The sequence below is a fragment of the Balaenoptera ricei genome, chromosome 10, assembly GCF_028023285.1.
Source record: "Balaenoptera ricei isolate mBalRic1 chromosome 10, mBalRic1.hap2, whole genome shotgun sequence".
NCBI classification, from domain to species: domain Eukaryota; kingdom Metazoa; phylum Chordata; class Mammalia; order Artiodactyla; family Balaenopteridae; genus Balaenoptera; species Balaenoptera ricei.
In genome coordinates this window covers 60316691-60332701 of record NC_082648.1, presented here as the reverse complement: position 1 = coordinate 60332701, position 16011 = coordinate 60316691, and the positions used below count along the sequence as shown (strand labels likewise).

The 16011-nt window shown below is 34.4% G+C and overlaps 1 protein-coding gene across 2 annotated transcripts in view; it reads left to right on the top strand.

The window, feature by feature from the left end:
• The window catches only part of ZFC3H1 (zinc finger C3H1-type containing), a 47298-nt gene extending 31545 nt beyond the window's left edge, over window positions 1-15753 (top strand). For both annotated transcript variants that reach the window (XM_059936523.1, XM_059936524.1), the window contains exons 22-35: window positions 105-291; window positions 1645-1833; window positions 2480-2717; window positions 5023-5128; window positions 5211-5409; window positions 5997-6091; window positions 9357-9467; window positions 9740-9844; window positions 9976-10141; window positions 11266-11366; window positions 13554-13655; window positions 14293-14332; window positions 14598-14660; window positions 14790-15753. In XM_059936523.1, the coding sequence (XP_059792506.1) occupies window positions 105-291; window positions 1645-1833; window positions 2480-2717; window positions 5023-5128; window positions 5211-5409; window positions 5997-6091; window positions 9357-9467; window positions 9740-9844; window positions 9976-10141; window positions 11266-11366; window positions 13554-13655; window positions 14293-14332; window positions 14598-14660; window positions 14790-14927 (1840 nt within the window). In that variant the 3' untranslated portion in view covers window positions 14928-15753. The remainder of the gene's footprint in view (window positions 1-104; window positions 292-1644; window positions 1834-2479; window positions 2718-5022; window positions 5129-5210; window positions 5410-5996; window positions 6092-9356; window positions 9468-9739; window positions 9845-9975; window positions 10142-11265; window positions 11367-13553; window positions 13656-14292; window positions 14333-14597; window positions 14661-14789) is intronic.
• Window positions 15754-16011: the final 258 nt, after the last annotated feature.

Here is a 16011-nt window from a genome sequence, read left to right as displayed (position 1 = left end):
ATAGAAAATGGAATTAAAAAGTTGACTTATTAGAACTAGACTGATTTAAAAAGTATTTTCAAGTGTTAAAAGAAATGGTCCTGCTTTTTCTTTCAAACGTGTAGGCTATGTTCTGAGTCCTTGGATTCTGCTTTAAATGTTCTGGCTCGAGCTTTGGAAAGCAACAAAGACAATCCAGAAATTTGGTGTCATTACCTCAGATTGTTCTCAAAAAGAGGAACCAAGGAGGAGGTGCAGGAAATGTGTGAAACAGCTGTTGAATATGCTCCTGATTATCAAAGTTTTTGGACTGTGAGTAGAAAAGATAAAGTTGTGTGTGTGTATGTGTGTGTTATCAATAATTCTTTAGGTCATCTTAAATATTGATGTGTAGGTTAATAGATCATATGTTTTGTCTGCATACAGATGTAATAATAACCTTACTTTCACTGTCCAGTAACCTCAAAACCACTTCTCTGGGTCAGGATTAATTTAGACTAAACAAGACAGTATTTAGTGAAGAGGTGATTTTTGTTGTTGTTGTTTACTTTATTGGTAGTGAGGAAACATAAACATTTAAAAACATTTTACACTAACCTATTCTTAAGCAGTTTTGGTTTGGGCAAAGTTAAATGAATTTTTTGCTAAGCACCTGAAAATAATTTAAAAAAATTTTTTTTATGCTTATATAACATTTTCATGAAAGCCAGGAAATAATTTGGTCTTTTTATTATATGCCCTCATTACTTACGGAGAAAACTTTATCTGTAAATCATACTAATATCAAACCTTGCTAAGTTTAAAAGATTTGGTGAAAAAGTGGGTTTTTTCCTCATTCTCTGAGAAAATGGGGTGTTTCTTACCCAGGCTTAAACTTAAAATTATGATTAATTCACTTATAAAATAAATATTCATTAATATGAGAACTTTTACCAGCTGAACTCAGGAATTATTAGATTCAGATAAACTTTCATATAAACTGTTATTACCAGATCTGTCATTTACTTGCTAACTGAAATTCAAAACAGATAGATTTGGATAACATGGTATCTCTTAATGAATGAACTTGCCACTTTCTTACTCTCCTAATTCACTGAATAGATTTAGATAACGAAAAATGCTTGACTTTTAACCTGCAGCCTTGTACCAAAGTTAATGCTATTGATCACCACAAATTATAGGGTGTAATGTTTTTCCTTAAGTTGTTTTTTCTTTAAAGGACCTCTTAATTTCTTTAAAAGGTTAAATCTTTTAATTATTTTGTCACATATTTCTTATATGAATGCTATTCTCAAAATTTTTATACAGTCAAACACCTGAGCAATTCAGATTGTATGTGATCATAAACGTGAGCTTTTGGAGATCCCTCATGGTCTTGCTGCCATTCATTGATTGAAGGAAAGGAGATGTGAAATTGCTTTAGTGATAATTCTGAGAGTATATCTGTATTGTTTTAGTTTTCATCTGATTCCACTTTCCAACTTGTGGTAGAAGGGGAAATCTAGGTTATAGTACTGTACGATGGGTTTATACATATTTGCAATTATCCTTTTTATAGAACTTGTATTTTTAATATGTGATAGTTTCTTAATGAAATGTGAAAAATCTGTAGTTTTAGATTATTCTTATGAAGCAGGAGTAATCATATGAAATCCCTTTGGGCAGTTTCTGCACCTAGAAAGCACCTTTGAAGAAAAGGATTACGTATGTGAGAGAATGGTGGAGTTCCTGATGGGAGCAGCCAAGCGGGAACCATCAGATATTCTGTCCTTTCAGCTTTTAGAGGCTCTTTTGTTTAGAGTTCAGCTACACATATTTACTGGAAGATGCCAAAGTGCACTTGCAGTTTTACAGGTAAACATTTATTATAGCATTTAATGACATTCTGTAGAGAATTTTTTAAAGGTTTAAAACAGTACAGGTAGCATTGTGGAAAGATAAGGACACAGGCTTTAGATTTGAATCTTTGTTTGCCACTTACTGGTAAGTTGTGTGAATTTGGGTAAGTTTACAGCTGTTTCCTCCTTTGCTTATTTAGTAGGGATAATACCTTATTTAGAGTGTTTATGAGGTTTAAATGAAAATAATATTTGCTGAGTACCCACCAGAATAAACTTCAATATTCAGACCAAAAGGGGAAAAAATTAGTCCATAGTGAAAATCTTCTATATGGGTGTGGTGAGGTTTTTTGTTTATTTTACTCTTTTCTCTTTATCTTACTAGATTTTGAATATCAAGATACTTAAAATGTACAAATAAATTTAACCTTTTCATTAATTATGTCATAAACCTTAGCATAGTAAAAATTATGTTAATCTGGTATTGATATCTCTAAAGAGTTTTTCCATTAAAAAAATTGGTGAGTATCAGAATTTTGACTTAGGTATTTAAGAACCATGCCAAAGAAACAAAACACTTTTAATCTTCTTTGCCTTCACAGTTGAATCTTATTAGGAATATTTTTAAAAACACCTTCAGATTATTTTTCCATTTTACCTAGAATGCATTGAAATTGGCTAATGATGGAATAGTAGCTGAATACCTTAAAGCAAGTGATCGATGTTTGGCATGGCTGGCCTACATACATCTTATTGAATTCAGCGTTCTCCCTTCAAAATTTTATGATCCGTCTAATGCCAATCCTTCAAGAATTGTTAATATAGAACCATTTGTAATGCCGTGGCAAGCAGTTCAAGATATAAAGACTAATCCTGACATGTTGTTAGCAGTATTTGAAGGTAAGTATAAATGTTCATAAATTATTTAGAACATCAACTTATTGCTTATTATGATTCTTTGAAATTAAATGAAACAAATTTATGTATTGCAAGCTGTGGTTTTACGCTTTATTATGTAAATGCTTAAAAAATTAAGGATTGAATCAGATAAGATGGGCATTGGCATCTATGAAAGCCACGTTTTTCTGATTATGGCAAAGGATATCAGCTAAATATGTGCATAATATAGCATATTTACATAGGTTTAATGAGTTGATTGAATCATAGAACCAGGTATATTTTTGTAAAGCAATCTATCAAGGTGAAAGTTAAAAGATAATATCTTATTTTTTCAAGTAATTAATATTTTCTCCATCAATCAGTGAGTTTGATTCCTCTATGTACTAACCGAGGTATCTGCTTTGGAACATATATAAGATATAAAGCCTGTTCCCTTCTAATAAGAAGTATATAGCCTAGTCAGAAGATAAAATCTATACATCTGACATAATTAATGAACATATGAGGCCGCATAACTATTAGTATATAGTCTAAATTCTGTGCTCAGAGAAGAGACTGAGATCTGTGATTTAGAGAATTACATGGTACAGGCCATAAACCTGAAGGGAAGAGATTATTGCAGGTTGGCATGATCAAGTATGTCTTCATAGATGAATTAGGACTTGGAGCTGGACTTTGAAGCTTGCCTATAATGTGACTGACATGGTGGGCCTCCTCCTCAAAGATGGGACTCTTGTCTTATTTTTATATTTCTCAAGGGCCTATAATGTCTGGCAGTGTACTGAGCGCTTAGTAAATGTTCATTGAATAAACTAGGGAAGAAAGGAAGTAAAAGGACATTCCTGTTAGAGGAGCTAAGTAAACAAAAAGCAACAAGAGGATAGGAATTGGTGCAATGGATTTAAAGGGAAATTAGAAGAAGGGAGACTCCTTATCAAAGTGAGACTTTTTGTGCTGGAGAACAGTAGGAATTCAGCTTGATAAGTGGAAATGATACCAGATTTTCAAGAACTTTTAAGTCTGGTAGGCTTGATGGCAATAGCGATTCTTTAAGAAAGAAAGAATATGCTGGAGAGAAATGATACCAAAGGTAGGAAAACCAACCAGAAGCTGACAGCCATAAGTGAGGCATTAAAAAAAGTAACCTGGGAAAGAGTATTTATTGGAGACATTTTAAGTTACCATATAGAGATTAGGGACAGATTAAATGTCAGGGAAGAAGAGAAAAAGTAGTCAAAGGTGATATCAGGGTTTTGAGACCAGGAAAAGGAAAGGGTACTAATAGAAAACTGGTGAATTGGGAAGACTGATTTTGGTAGTAGGAGTGGTATTTGTGAATGATAATTGGTCACCCAAGTGGAAATGCTTGTTGGCAGAAGGAAATAAGGAAGTGCACCTTAAATGGACAATTATGGATAGAGAAATGGATTTGAAAGTTATCAACATAGAAATTATTGTATTATATAGTGCTTTACAGTTTTTAATGTGCACTCCCAGTAAGTTATTCACCAGCTGAAGCTATGAGATACTTTCTTTGAGGAAATGGAGATTTTAAAGTATAGCAGTAAGGGGTAAAAGGGAGAATTGAGTCAGTGAATGAGACCAAGAGAAAATATAAACAGTCTCTTGGAAGCAGAGGCAAGAAGAAATTAAAAAGAAGAGGAAGAACATTATCAATTGCTAATCAGATAAAATGAATGTAGAGATATATTTGTTTAGATAGGATCCTTATAAGTGAACTTCAAAAGTGCTGTTTCAGAATGGCATTCATTTTTAAACTCAGCAGTTCTGGGAAGTCGTACCACCTTGGGCAAGGAGGAAATGGTGACAGTTGTGCGAAGTGAAACAGTGGAGGACTTTTCTCTAAGAAGTAGCAACATCGATTAAAGGACTCTTTACAAAGGGAAAAGTGTTTTGAAGGAGTAAGGAAAAGATCTAGTTTAGGGGGAGACGTTTAAATGGCTGTAGGTCAGCAGAGCAAGGCCTCTTGAAGTGGGTCGGAGAAAGATGAAAAGATAATTCATTCTTTAATTTCTTTGACATAATTTTTCAGGAATTTAGTATAAATGCAAAGATGCAAGAGCTCATATTGGGTGTTTTATTCTTAACAGGAAAGTGAGGGTGAAAGATTCAATTTTAGGAGTTTGGAGATATCTGAAATACCTCCTTTGGGTGAAAACCAGGAGTTTAGTAAAGGTGAATAAGATATAGTCAAACAAAAGAATAGGCTACCTTAGAGTTTAAATAACACAGTCACATAATTCATTTTATGTTTGATTCATGTTATTGTGGTGTTTTTGGATAGATGCGGTGAAAGCTTGCACAGATGAGAGCCTTACTGTTGAGGAAAGAGTAGAGGCTTGTGTTCCACTTTACACAAACATGATTGTTCTGCACCAGCTTCTTGGGAGGTAAAACTTAATTGACAAGCAGTTAACCTCATGTTAAAAATTGATTTTTTCATGTGTTTAAATGTGTGTTTTTCTTGTGAAGGTATGAGGCTGCAGTGAAGCTTTGTAAATATTTATTGGAATCATGTCCCATGAACTGCCAGTTGTTGGAATCCCTCGTTGCTTTATATTTGGAAACAAATCAGCATGACAAAGCTAGGGCAGTGTGGCTTACTGCATTTGAAAAAAATCTTCAGAATGCAGAGGTTTTTTATCATACATGCAAATTCTTCATCTCGCAGGTAAAAAAAAAAGACTCAATTCTTGTTTTTTCATAATTCTTAAATATGATATTTTTATGTTTCACGTTTATTCATCCTTTAAGATGTTTCAGGCATCAGCCTCTCCAGGATGCTTTTACTGATCCTTTTGCCCTTTGCAATACTGTTAGGTATTCCTTCTCTTTCTGCCATAATACCTCATGCATAGTTCTACCGTTGCACTTAATTACATTACATTGTAATTTTGCTTACAGCTACTTTATATACTATTCTAAGAACTCCTAGAGGGCAGGGACCATGTCTTATTCTGATTTAGAGCTCCCCTACTCCCAACACCTAGCACAGTGCCAAACATGTAAATAGAGCTTAATGGCTAATCGGTGAAATTGGTGAGTGAAACTTGAGCTTGTGGTATATTGGGTGTTAAACTGTTTAATGTTTAGTTCAATTTGGAGATCAGAATACAAAAGTCATCTCTACCTCCACCTACTCAAAAAATCCTAATCTAACCAGTGGTTGGGGGGGCAGGGGGGCTTTTCCTCCCTTGAAAGATTTTAATTAAACATTGTAAGCCTAATGTGTATCCCTCCTCTCTCTTTTAAAAATAGAATCGAGGAGATAATCTTCTTCCATTTTTGCGGAAATTTATCGCATCCTTCTTTAAACCTGGGTTTGAGAAGTATAGTAACTTGGATCTGTTTCGGTAAGTTTGTAGAACTCTTGATTTGTAGAGGAATGAGAAATAGTGTAGCTCAGTGGAAAGATTACCAATTTCTTGGTGGATTGATTATATTTTAGACTGATTTTTTTTTTTTTTAAGACACTGGAATACCCTCTTACAGAACTGATATAAGGGCAGTAGAATTTAATAAAAATGGACACAAGATGTAAAATGTTTTGCATTCTTTGGATTAAGAACACTAAATTTATGTTAACACCATGGTGATCCATGCTTTTAATTACTGTCATTGCTAATTTTAGCAATTAATACTGTAGCAACAAATTATCCTGAGACAATCTCAGTGATTTTCAAAAAAATGAGTTTTAATTTATTGGATTGGTGATTTTAAAGTGAATGTAAGTAATATGCCTTTTTAAAAAAAAAATTCTAAAGAGAACCGCTTTAACTTCTGAAAGGTTGTTAAGAAACTTTGGAGAATTCTTTTCTCAACCATCACTTTCTCAGTAGCTTATATAGAGTTCTGTATTTACTACCTTTATTTGCTTCCCTGTGAGTTCTTGTTCTAACAACAGTAAGAGGCCACAGAAGATCGTAAAGAGTGGGGTTTTTTTGGAGGCTTTTAAAGTTCTCTTTCCTTCTTCCTCCTCATCTCTCTGTAGGGATCAGCGAACTTTTTTCCTTAAGGGCCAGATAGTAAATATTTTAGGCTTGCAAGCCATATGGCCTGTCACTACTAGTCAGCCTTGCTTTTGTAGCAAGAAAGCAGCCATAGACAATATATAAATGAATAGGCATGGCTGTGTTCCAATAAAAGTTTATTTATGAAGATAGGTGTAGTTTGCTGATCCTAAGTAAAACAGCATCAAAAGGAAAATATTTGTCATGACATACTTTTTTATTGTATGTTAGGAAGAACTGAGAGAAGAAAGGTCTAAGCTGGATATCTCCTAAAAAAATATTCTTGTGGAAAATACTAAGCGAAGATAGAGTCTTGGATTTATATATGCAAGTCTAATGCTTGCATATATTTTTCTTTTCTTAGGTGCTCCCTCCCTGCACCCACCCACAGTATAGCAGTGTTATATAAAAAAATATTTTCAAAAATAACCCACATTTTGTTAAGTCAGTGGTCTATCCACCCTAGAATATTTTGTGACCATGCAGTTTTATTTGAGTTTTGGCAAAAAATTTGGGGTCACCATTCTTTACCAGACTTGAGTCTTTACATCTGTCCTCTTATGGTAGGTAGCCAGTTTATTGACATAGTGATTTTAGTACTCTTCCTGAAAGTCTTTCTGCTTTGCTACATATAGATTAACATCTTATAATTAATTCCAAAAGAATAATTTGAAATGCAAATTAATAGAGAAAAATTTAACTATTGTGTGAGAAATTTAGAGATTGTTTAGCTTCCCCATGCTGACTTTCTCCCTGTTTAAATTAGATTGCTTTAACGTCTCAGACTTAAGCACAGGATAAATTCAAGGCTGAACCAGACTTTTAAAGACTTGCTGGTTCTGATCTTCCCTTCAGCATGGAGGTAATTGTTTTAGCTTTGAAGAAGATGCTGCCAGTTTGTGCCATGGTCAAAGATCTTCAGATCTTCTTGATGTCAGCTTAATGAAGCAGAATAAATAAGTGGCAATAAAAATGTGAAAGTGGGCTACCTCCAAATAATCTTCTGATTATTTGCTAAGTCATCTTGCTTTATTAATTTTTTTGTGTAAAGTTGTAATTCATAATTCACCAAGAATTATGAGGAAAAGGTATCCTGTGCTTAGTTTATTTAGACAGTTTGAAGTCCTTATTTACAGAGTGTGCATTTCTGTTAACTTAGGAAATCTTTTGAGTCAAATATTAAGAGAATGGCAGTAAGTGAGAGAGTTTTCAGCATTGCCATACTTACTTGGTATTGATAGAAATTTTTTAAATTTATAAAAGAGCCGAAGCTTATTAATAGGAGAAGTCAGTGCTCTTAATAAGTTCAAAATACTTTTTTATTTCATGAGTAGAAATTGTAAAACAAAGTATGTAGAACTGTAGTATTTATTTAGAATAAATAAATAAAAATCTGTCATTTGTCTTTCTATATAACATTTAGTATAAATTTTATACTGGAAAATTTTATGTGTAAAATTTAGTATAAAGACAGACAGAAAGATCTAGATGGGGTAATTTTCCTGTGTTTCAAATCAATTTGAAGATTAGTAGATAACCATAAAAGTTAACTTGGGGATTTCATTCACCTTACTGAAGTTGGCGTAGGGATAGTCTTACATAGATTAGATTTAAAGTTATCTCTTCTTACTTACTGCAGTTTTCAGTTGAGAAAAGTCAGTATTCTTAGAAGTTAAGTGACTAACTCATGGTAATACAGCTAGTTACGGCCAAGTCGGGATGATAATCTGACTTCTAGAAGTACCATTTCTTCCCTTTCTTACGGCCCCCAGCACACAACCTCCCCCACCCCAGCCGCCATACAGCCTCTCTAATCCATTAAAACTTAGTTCCTTGAAATAATTGCTAAATTCACTGTGAACAGTTATACTAGGTTGTCATTGTCGAAATCAATGTATTTCCTTTAAAAACATTGTTCCTGAAGATGCTGGTAATGTTATACACACAGATTCAAATATATTGGGGGGAAACCTGAATTACCAAAGTAAAATAGATTTTTTTACTGATTGGCTTCTTAGAGCCTTTAATATCCTAATATGTGTTGTGGCTTTTTAAGAGGGGGCTTTAATTTGCGGTATTTCTCAATCTTACTTGATCATATACCTCTTTTTGACAAGTGCCTTATGGGCCAATATGTTATAGAATATGCTTTTATATCATGTCTAAAATTAAATGTAGAGTGGTATTTGTGTGTATGTGTGTATGTGAGGGAGAAATTGTTTTCAGATATCAAGTTTTATAACTCAAAGAATTTTTTTTTTTTCAAGAAAGTACAGATTTTGTGGGAAAATTTTAGATACTTGGTAGTCTCATTTGTTCTTCTCTGTTTTTAATTAGGTTTCATTAGATGGTTATGGTGGTTTGTTTAATTTGGGCTATAAAATTTTAAAAATTCATTTTAGAAGAGGAGTTATTCAAGTAGGTATAAGATAATATATGATGCTGGAGATGTGACCAAAGTGGTGTGGTATACACATGAAAATAAAGTCTCATTACTGTATAAAAATATTTCAAGGAAGTTTTAGTTGAAACAGGATTTTTTTTTTAAAAAAGCATTAGTAATCCATGTGTACATAGGCATAATTTCAAACATGATTTTTTTCCTCAGGCATCTCTTAAATATCCCAGGACCACTTGATATTCCAGCCCGTTTATGTAAAGGAAATTTTGATGATGAAATGTTTAACCACCAAGTTCCTTATTTGTGGCTGATATACTGGTGAGACATTATCTACTGTGGAGAGAAATGTTGCATACTAGGCTTGCATTTGTTATTTATTACTGAATTACACTGTGTTAAAATTAACCTGTTGCTAAAGTCATCGAAGCAAAATTTAAGGGATGCTAAGGTTTATACGTTATTAAAAAAAGAAAGATCAAAAGAAGGATTCTATTGTAGTAATATCTGTAATGTTTATACTTTGTCATTCCTTTACCTGATTGAATTGAGCTGTAGACATACAATGTTTTCCTTCATTTTTTTTTAAACAGCCTTTGTCATCCTCTTCAATCAAGTATTAAAGAGACAGTGGAGGCATATGAGGCAGCGTTAGGGGTGGCCATGAAGTCTGATATAGTGCAGAAGATTTGGATGGAGTAAGTTTAATTCCTCTTAGTAAGAATGGGATTTGAAATAAGGGGGTATGGTTGGGGAAGGGGTGATGAGCTTTCTTGTTAGAGAATTATTGGCTTAATTATTCTAAATTATGATGTTTTTCTTTTGGCAGTTATCTTGTCTTTGCCAATAATAGAGCTGCTGGATCCAGAAACAAAGTCCAGGAATTCAGATTTTTTACTGATTTAGTGAATAGATGTTTGGTTACAGTCCCTGCCCGATACCCCATTCCTTTTAGCAGTGCTGATTACTGGTCCAACTATGAATTTCATAATAGGGTAAGAATTTAAAGCTTATTTTCTTTAGATATTTATACAAAAGTAGGGGACTTAAATGATAGCAAAACTCCTGTTTAATATCGAGAGATTTTCCTAGGACCACTTTACTAGCATTTACTGTTGTTCTTGACCATGTTTTCTATTTATCTCTTCAAAATCTAGGCACAGAGCCCTTTAAAGTTCAGTTAAGATAAAATGTGCATATTGATTATCTTCTATTTAAGAAAATTTAACATTGAAGCAAAAGTGAAGAGATGTTAAGGTTTAATACGTATTAAAGAAGAGAGATCAAAAGAAGTAATTGTAATAATGTCAGTAATGTTTTGCTTGAGTAATTGGAAATTTTACTGAATGAAAAATTCCATAACTTCAAAATAAGTAAGAATGTGCTTACATGTTGTAGCTGCTCTTTTTATCAGTATTTTGTCAAGCAGATATAGCTATACATAGGACATAAGAAAGCTGAAATCAGATGCTGTTTGGAATTTTAAGAGTGGAGTCTGGATATTGATATATTTATAAGGTCATCTTCTTATAGGCAGTGAAGCAAAGGGTTTTTAAAAAAATTGGTTTATTTTCAGAGACCCCTTTTATTCAGTGCGTGTAAGCTAAAAGCTCCTACTTAAGCTCAGTATAGACTAAAACATCTCTGTGTTTTATTTATTTATTTTTTTGGTGGGGTGGTTTTGTTGTTACCGGGATAACCAATTATTATGCTTTGTACTTCTATGCCATTCTTTATCCCAGGATCTCAAACCACTTTATGGACATTAAGTCATTTACACACGGGCATTCCATGAGCAAGATGTGGCAGGTATTATTAGCCCTATGACTTGCCCAGCTATACAGCAAGTAAAGGTAGACTCAGGAATGAAAACCCGGACTCCTGGCTTCTTGTCAGTGTTCTCAGTCCATGGCTGTCATCACTAGACCGTATTTCCTAATTCATATTTGGAAAGTCACTAATATAATTAATGGTAGGAACTGTAACTCACAGCATCATACATTGTTATAATTTATACATTCATGTCTTAAAGACCATTTTGGTTTTCTCATTAAAACACATAGGTAACTGGATTTCACATTTTGTTGTATTCCTTTCCCCACCTCCCCAACCTTCACAGGTTATTTTCTTTTATTTGAGCTGTATTCCAAAGATCCAGCATTCCAAAACCTTGGAACGGTTTTGCTCAATTATGCCGTCTAATTCTGGACTTGCACTGAGGTAAGAAAAAATAAAATTCTCAGCTCAATTGTATAGGCTCTTCATATAAAATTATTCTTGAAAACTTGCTAATAGTCTGCTCTTTGGCTATTGCCTCATTTTCACTTTAATTTCAGAGTTGTTAAGCAATATGTAACTATTCATGTAAAAGTCAGTGTGGAGGTCTGGTCACTTCAGAAAACTGCAGATTATAAGGAGGCATATAATTCAAGTAAAGTTCACCTGTGTCCCCTAAGCACATACCATCTGTCCGTAGTACATGCATTATAAGCACAAAGCATGTTTTATGCAGCAAAGGAGTATTACTTAAGAGGTTTTTTTTAAGTGTTAAAGAGATAAGCAGCCACCCATGTATATTTTGGTTACTATGACTTTTTTTTTTTTAATTAACTTATTTTATTTTTTATTTATTCTTGGCTGCATTGGGTCGTCATTGCTGTGCGTGGGGTTTCTCTAGCTGCGGCGATCGGGGGCTACTCTTCCTTGCAGTGTGCGGGCTTCTCATTGCGGTGGCTTCTCTTGTTGCAGAGCATGGGCTCTAGGCGCGCGGGCTTCAGTAGTTGTGGCACGCGGGCTCAGTAGTTGTGCCTCGCGGACTCTAGAGCGCAGGCTCAGTAGCTGTGGTGCATGGGCTTAGTTGCTCCGCGGCATGTGGGATCTTCCCGGACCAGGGCTCGAACCCGTTTCCCCTGCATTGGCAGGCGCCACCAGGGAAGTCCTACTATGACTTCTTAGTCATTCTCAAATATTAGCATGCATCAGAATCTCATGGGATGGTTATTTAAAATGCAGATTCCTGAGCTAGAGCCCTCAAACCACATTTGAGAAACACTTATCCAGGGATTTCATACATTCAATTAGAAGATTTTTTTAGAGCATTTCTTTGTAGTTTTTCTGCTCTGATAGAGTAAAACCCATTTCAAGCCTCAGGAATTGTGCTTTTTGATTCAAAAAGGTACACTGCATACTAAAGCTTTGGCTTCTACTTGTGCTGTCATTTCCACTGCATCAGTTGTGTCTCATGTTTCTAAGCTTGTTTTATGGATTATAAGGTACCTAAAATAGTTATCAAATATTCCTTTGTGTTCTAGAGCATTTACATTCCACTTAGCATGTCTGTAGGAAAATGATATAAGAGATTGAAAAACAAAGGCCTAAGACTGTGATAAGAGTAACAAAATAACGCCATAGTGTTTTTTTTTTTTAATTTTATTTATTTATTTTATTTTTTTTGGCTGTGTTGGGTCTTCGTTTCTGTGCGAGGGCTTTCTCTAGTTGCGGCAAGTGGGGGCCACTCTTCATCGCGGTGCGCGGGCCTCTCACTGTCGCGGCCTCTCTTGTTGCGGAGCACAGGCTCCAGACGCGCAGGCTCAGTAATAGTGGCTCACGGGCCTAGTTGCTCCGCGGCATGTGGGATCTTCCCAGACCAGGGCTCGAACCCGTGTCCCCTGCATTGGCAGGCAGATTCTCAACCACTGCGCCACTAGGGAAGCCCGCCATAGTGTTTTATAATAAAAATTCTTAGTAAGCATGCTAATCTGCCAAAGTTAATTATAGAAATTTGTATTATAAAACATCACCTTTGATAAAACATGTGAAATAGAAAATGTGCTGATGTTTTGAGTAGTTTCTATAATGATAGGCATTTTGGAATATAGGTAGTTTAATTGTTGGTTTTGTTGGTAAAGTTCCACTTTTGATACTTCTTATTTCCTTAAGGTCATCCTTGTCCTTTTTTTTTCAGAATAGAGAACTTAATAATTAGTCACCATACTTACTACATTTTAGCTCAAGAAACATTCACAATTAAGTATACTGTGTTTAATAAAGAAAGAAAAATACCAAGAAATTGCACTAATATATCAATTCATTATTTTAGAAAATTTACGGGGAGGGAGAATGTGGAGTGTAATTTGGAGAGAATGCTTTAGTATCCTATAGGAATACATCAGCCTTATTTTAGTTTGTTGAAGATGGTATGGGTCTTGACTGGACCTTTTGCTAGTTTGCATGTTTCTTTCCCAGGGTAATTTTTGTAAGAGGCATTCTACAAATACTTGCTGAATAGCCTTGATAGAATTTAACTGACCAAAAATTACGCTTCATCAAACATTCTGCTCATAGAGCTCATTTGGAGTTCCCTATACTTGCAATGCTTTTGTTCATTTTCCTGAATGTACTTTACAGGCTACTTCAACATGAATGGGAAGAAAGCAATGTTCAGATTCTGAAACTTCAAGCCAAGATGTTTACATATAATATCCCAACATGCCTGGCCACCTGGAAAATGTAATGCAACAATCATGTACATGTTTTTATAGCTATTGCTTTTATTTATAAGGTTTGCTCCAGACAGGTAAATCTGAAATGACATCTATTTTTTTCCCCCCGGAGAGATCTCTCTTCTAATTTAGATTTGTTTTTGGCACTTGCTGAGGTTTTATACCAAGAGTGAAGGAGTGCTCATTAACAATTGCCTCTAAAAGCAAAATGGATAGTTTTAATTTTCCTTGAAGGAGAACATATAGATAACAATACTGTTATCAAACAAACAGATCTGCTATACACATATTAAGACTATCTCTTTTGAAATGCGGGGTTTTCCCCCTATTATAATCTGATGTCTTCTTTCTTTTAAAGGTGTTAGTGCCAAGTATTTTTTTTTTACTAGTAATTATGAGTATTTTTCATGAACGTTATTTATGTTCAAAACACTGGTCTGCTTTATTATTGTAAAGTTGATAAAAATTGTTGAATTTTTCTTTTCACTATAGGTTACCCTCCTTGGAAATTTAGCCTGTTACTTTCAGGAAGTTTTGTACTCAGATTCCCACAGTCAGTATTCTGCCAGTGGTAGTATCTCATTTTGTTCAAAGATATATAAATTTTTCTTTTCCCTTTTCTATATTCCTTTTTTTTTTCTTAGAGCCATTGCTGCTGAGATTGTTCTAAAGGGACAAAGAGAGGTAAGCCATGATTGACTATCAGATGGGTTGCTTTTTTTTTTTTTTAATAGCTATTCTGCCCTTTTTGTTGACTTCTCAATTTGAAAGGATTAAAGCATAGAAGTTAACATCCTAAGAACTCTAAATGTTTGGAAACTCCAAAATCCAGCATAACCATGTTGTCTTGAATGTTATTATATTATGCAGTACCATTCAAATAGTTAGGATTATGAAGGTGTTTTCCACCACATTTCCTGATGGAATTGTATATATATCTATCTTATAGGTCCACCGTTTATATCAGAGAGCCTTACAGAAGTTACCTCTTTGTGCATCACTGTGGAAAGATGTAATGCTTTTTATCTTTTATTTCATCTTGAAGTTTTCCTATAAATTTTCTGCATGTGCCATATCCATTGATGTGGTAATGCTCAAAATCTAGCTAAGTCTTACTTCTGTGCTTCCCTGTCTTTTACAGCAACTCTTGTTTGAAGCATCAGAAGGAGGTAAAACTGATAACCTGAGAAAACTAGTTTCCAAGTGCCAAGAGATTGGAGTCAGCCTAAATGAGCTCTTAAATTTAAACAGTTACAAAACAGAAAGCAAGAATCACTGAACACTGGGTGCAGTCAGTTCTAAGTCCTTATAATAATTGCCAAATATTATTTGAATGATCCTTCAAGATTAGGCTGATCCCTGGCTAAGGTCTGTGTAAGGCAGACAAGCATTACTGATCATATCAAGTCCCCTACAATATCCTATCCTCAAAACCGGAAGCAATGAACATGACCCTCTTCGCTTGGATAAATGAACTTCCTGTTTGGCCTGCTTCTAGGCCCTGCCAGATTCTCATAACATCATGTACGTAAGTATAGTTCCTCAAAGTGACTGACATTTATTTTCATTTTGCTTTGTTTTTGTTTTTATTTTTTACTTTTCCCCCTTCCTTTATGTTGTGCTATTCCTGATTCACTTGACACTCTCTGATGCCTGAGAGATTCTTGTTTGGGATTTAATTTCCAGGGCTGTGTTTACAGTAAAAAGCCGGCAGTCCCTTTTAGTTTTTCCTCTTTAAACCTTTTGAGATTCTTCATTTCAGGATTTAAAACTTAAGCAGTCCATCTTAAGGAAAGTGTAACTGCCATGGCCACAAGTCTGCTAGTTGCACTTGAATGCTCTAACAGGGTTGTTTATTGCCCTTTCTACGTTCTGGACTCCTTGCCGAGACTGTTTAACTTGAAGATTAAAGAAACTATTGCAAATGCCGGTGCATCAGAACCTAAGAGTGGTCAAATATTATGTGCAATTTTTTTTGTAAAGAAATTTTAATTTATAATAAAGTTTAACAGTTTAAAGAACAGTTAATATTTGAACTGCTTTGTATTGCAATACTACTTTGTAGTATTAAAATTGTTTATAAAAATATTTTTAATATAAGTTAACTTTTTGAAAAATGTTGCTGTCTTTATTCACTTTTCACATTCCGGTGGGAAAGGGTTGAAGTAGGAGATATGGATATTCACTATAACTTTATCAGTACTTCTTATTTTGAACCTGCTTTCCCATAAAAACATTCCAGTGTCTTTTAAAATTCACGAGAAGATGGGTCCTGTTCTATTTTGAGGACGATGAACAGATAGGCTTGCACTACCATTAAATTCCTTGTTCTTAAGACCACGGTGTTTAGAAAGTATCTCCCA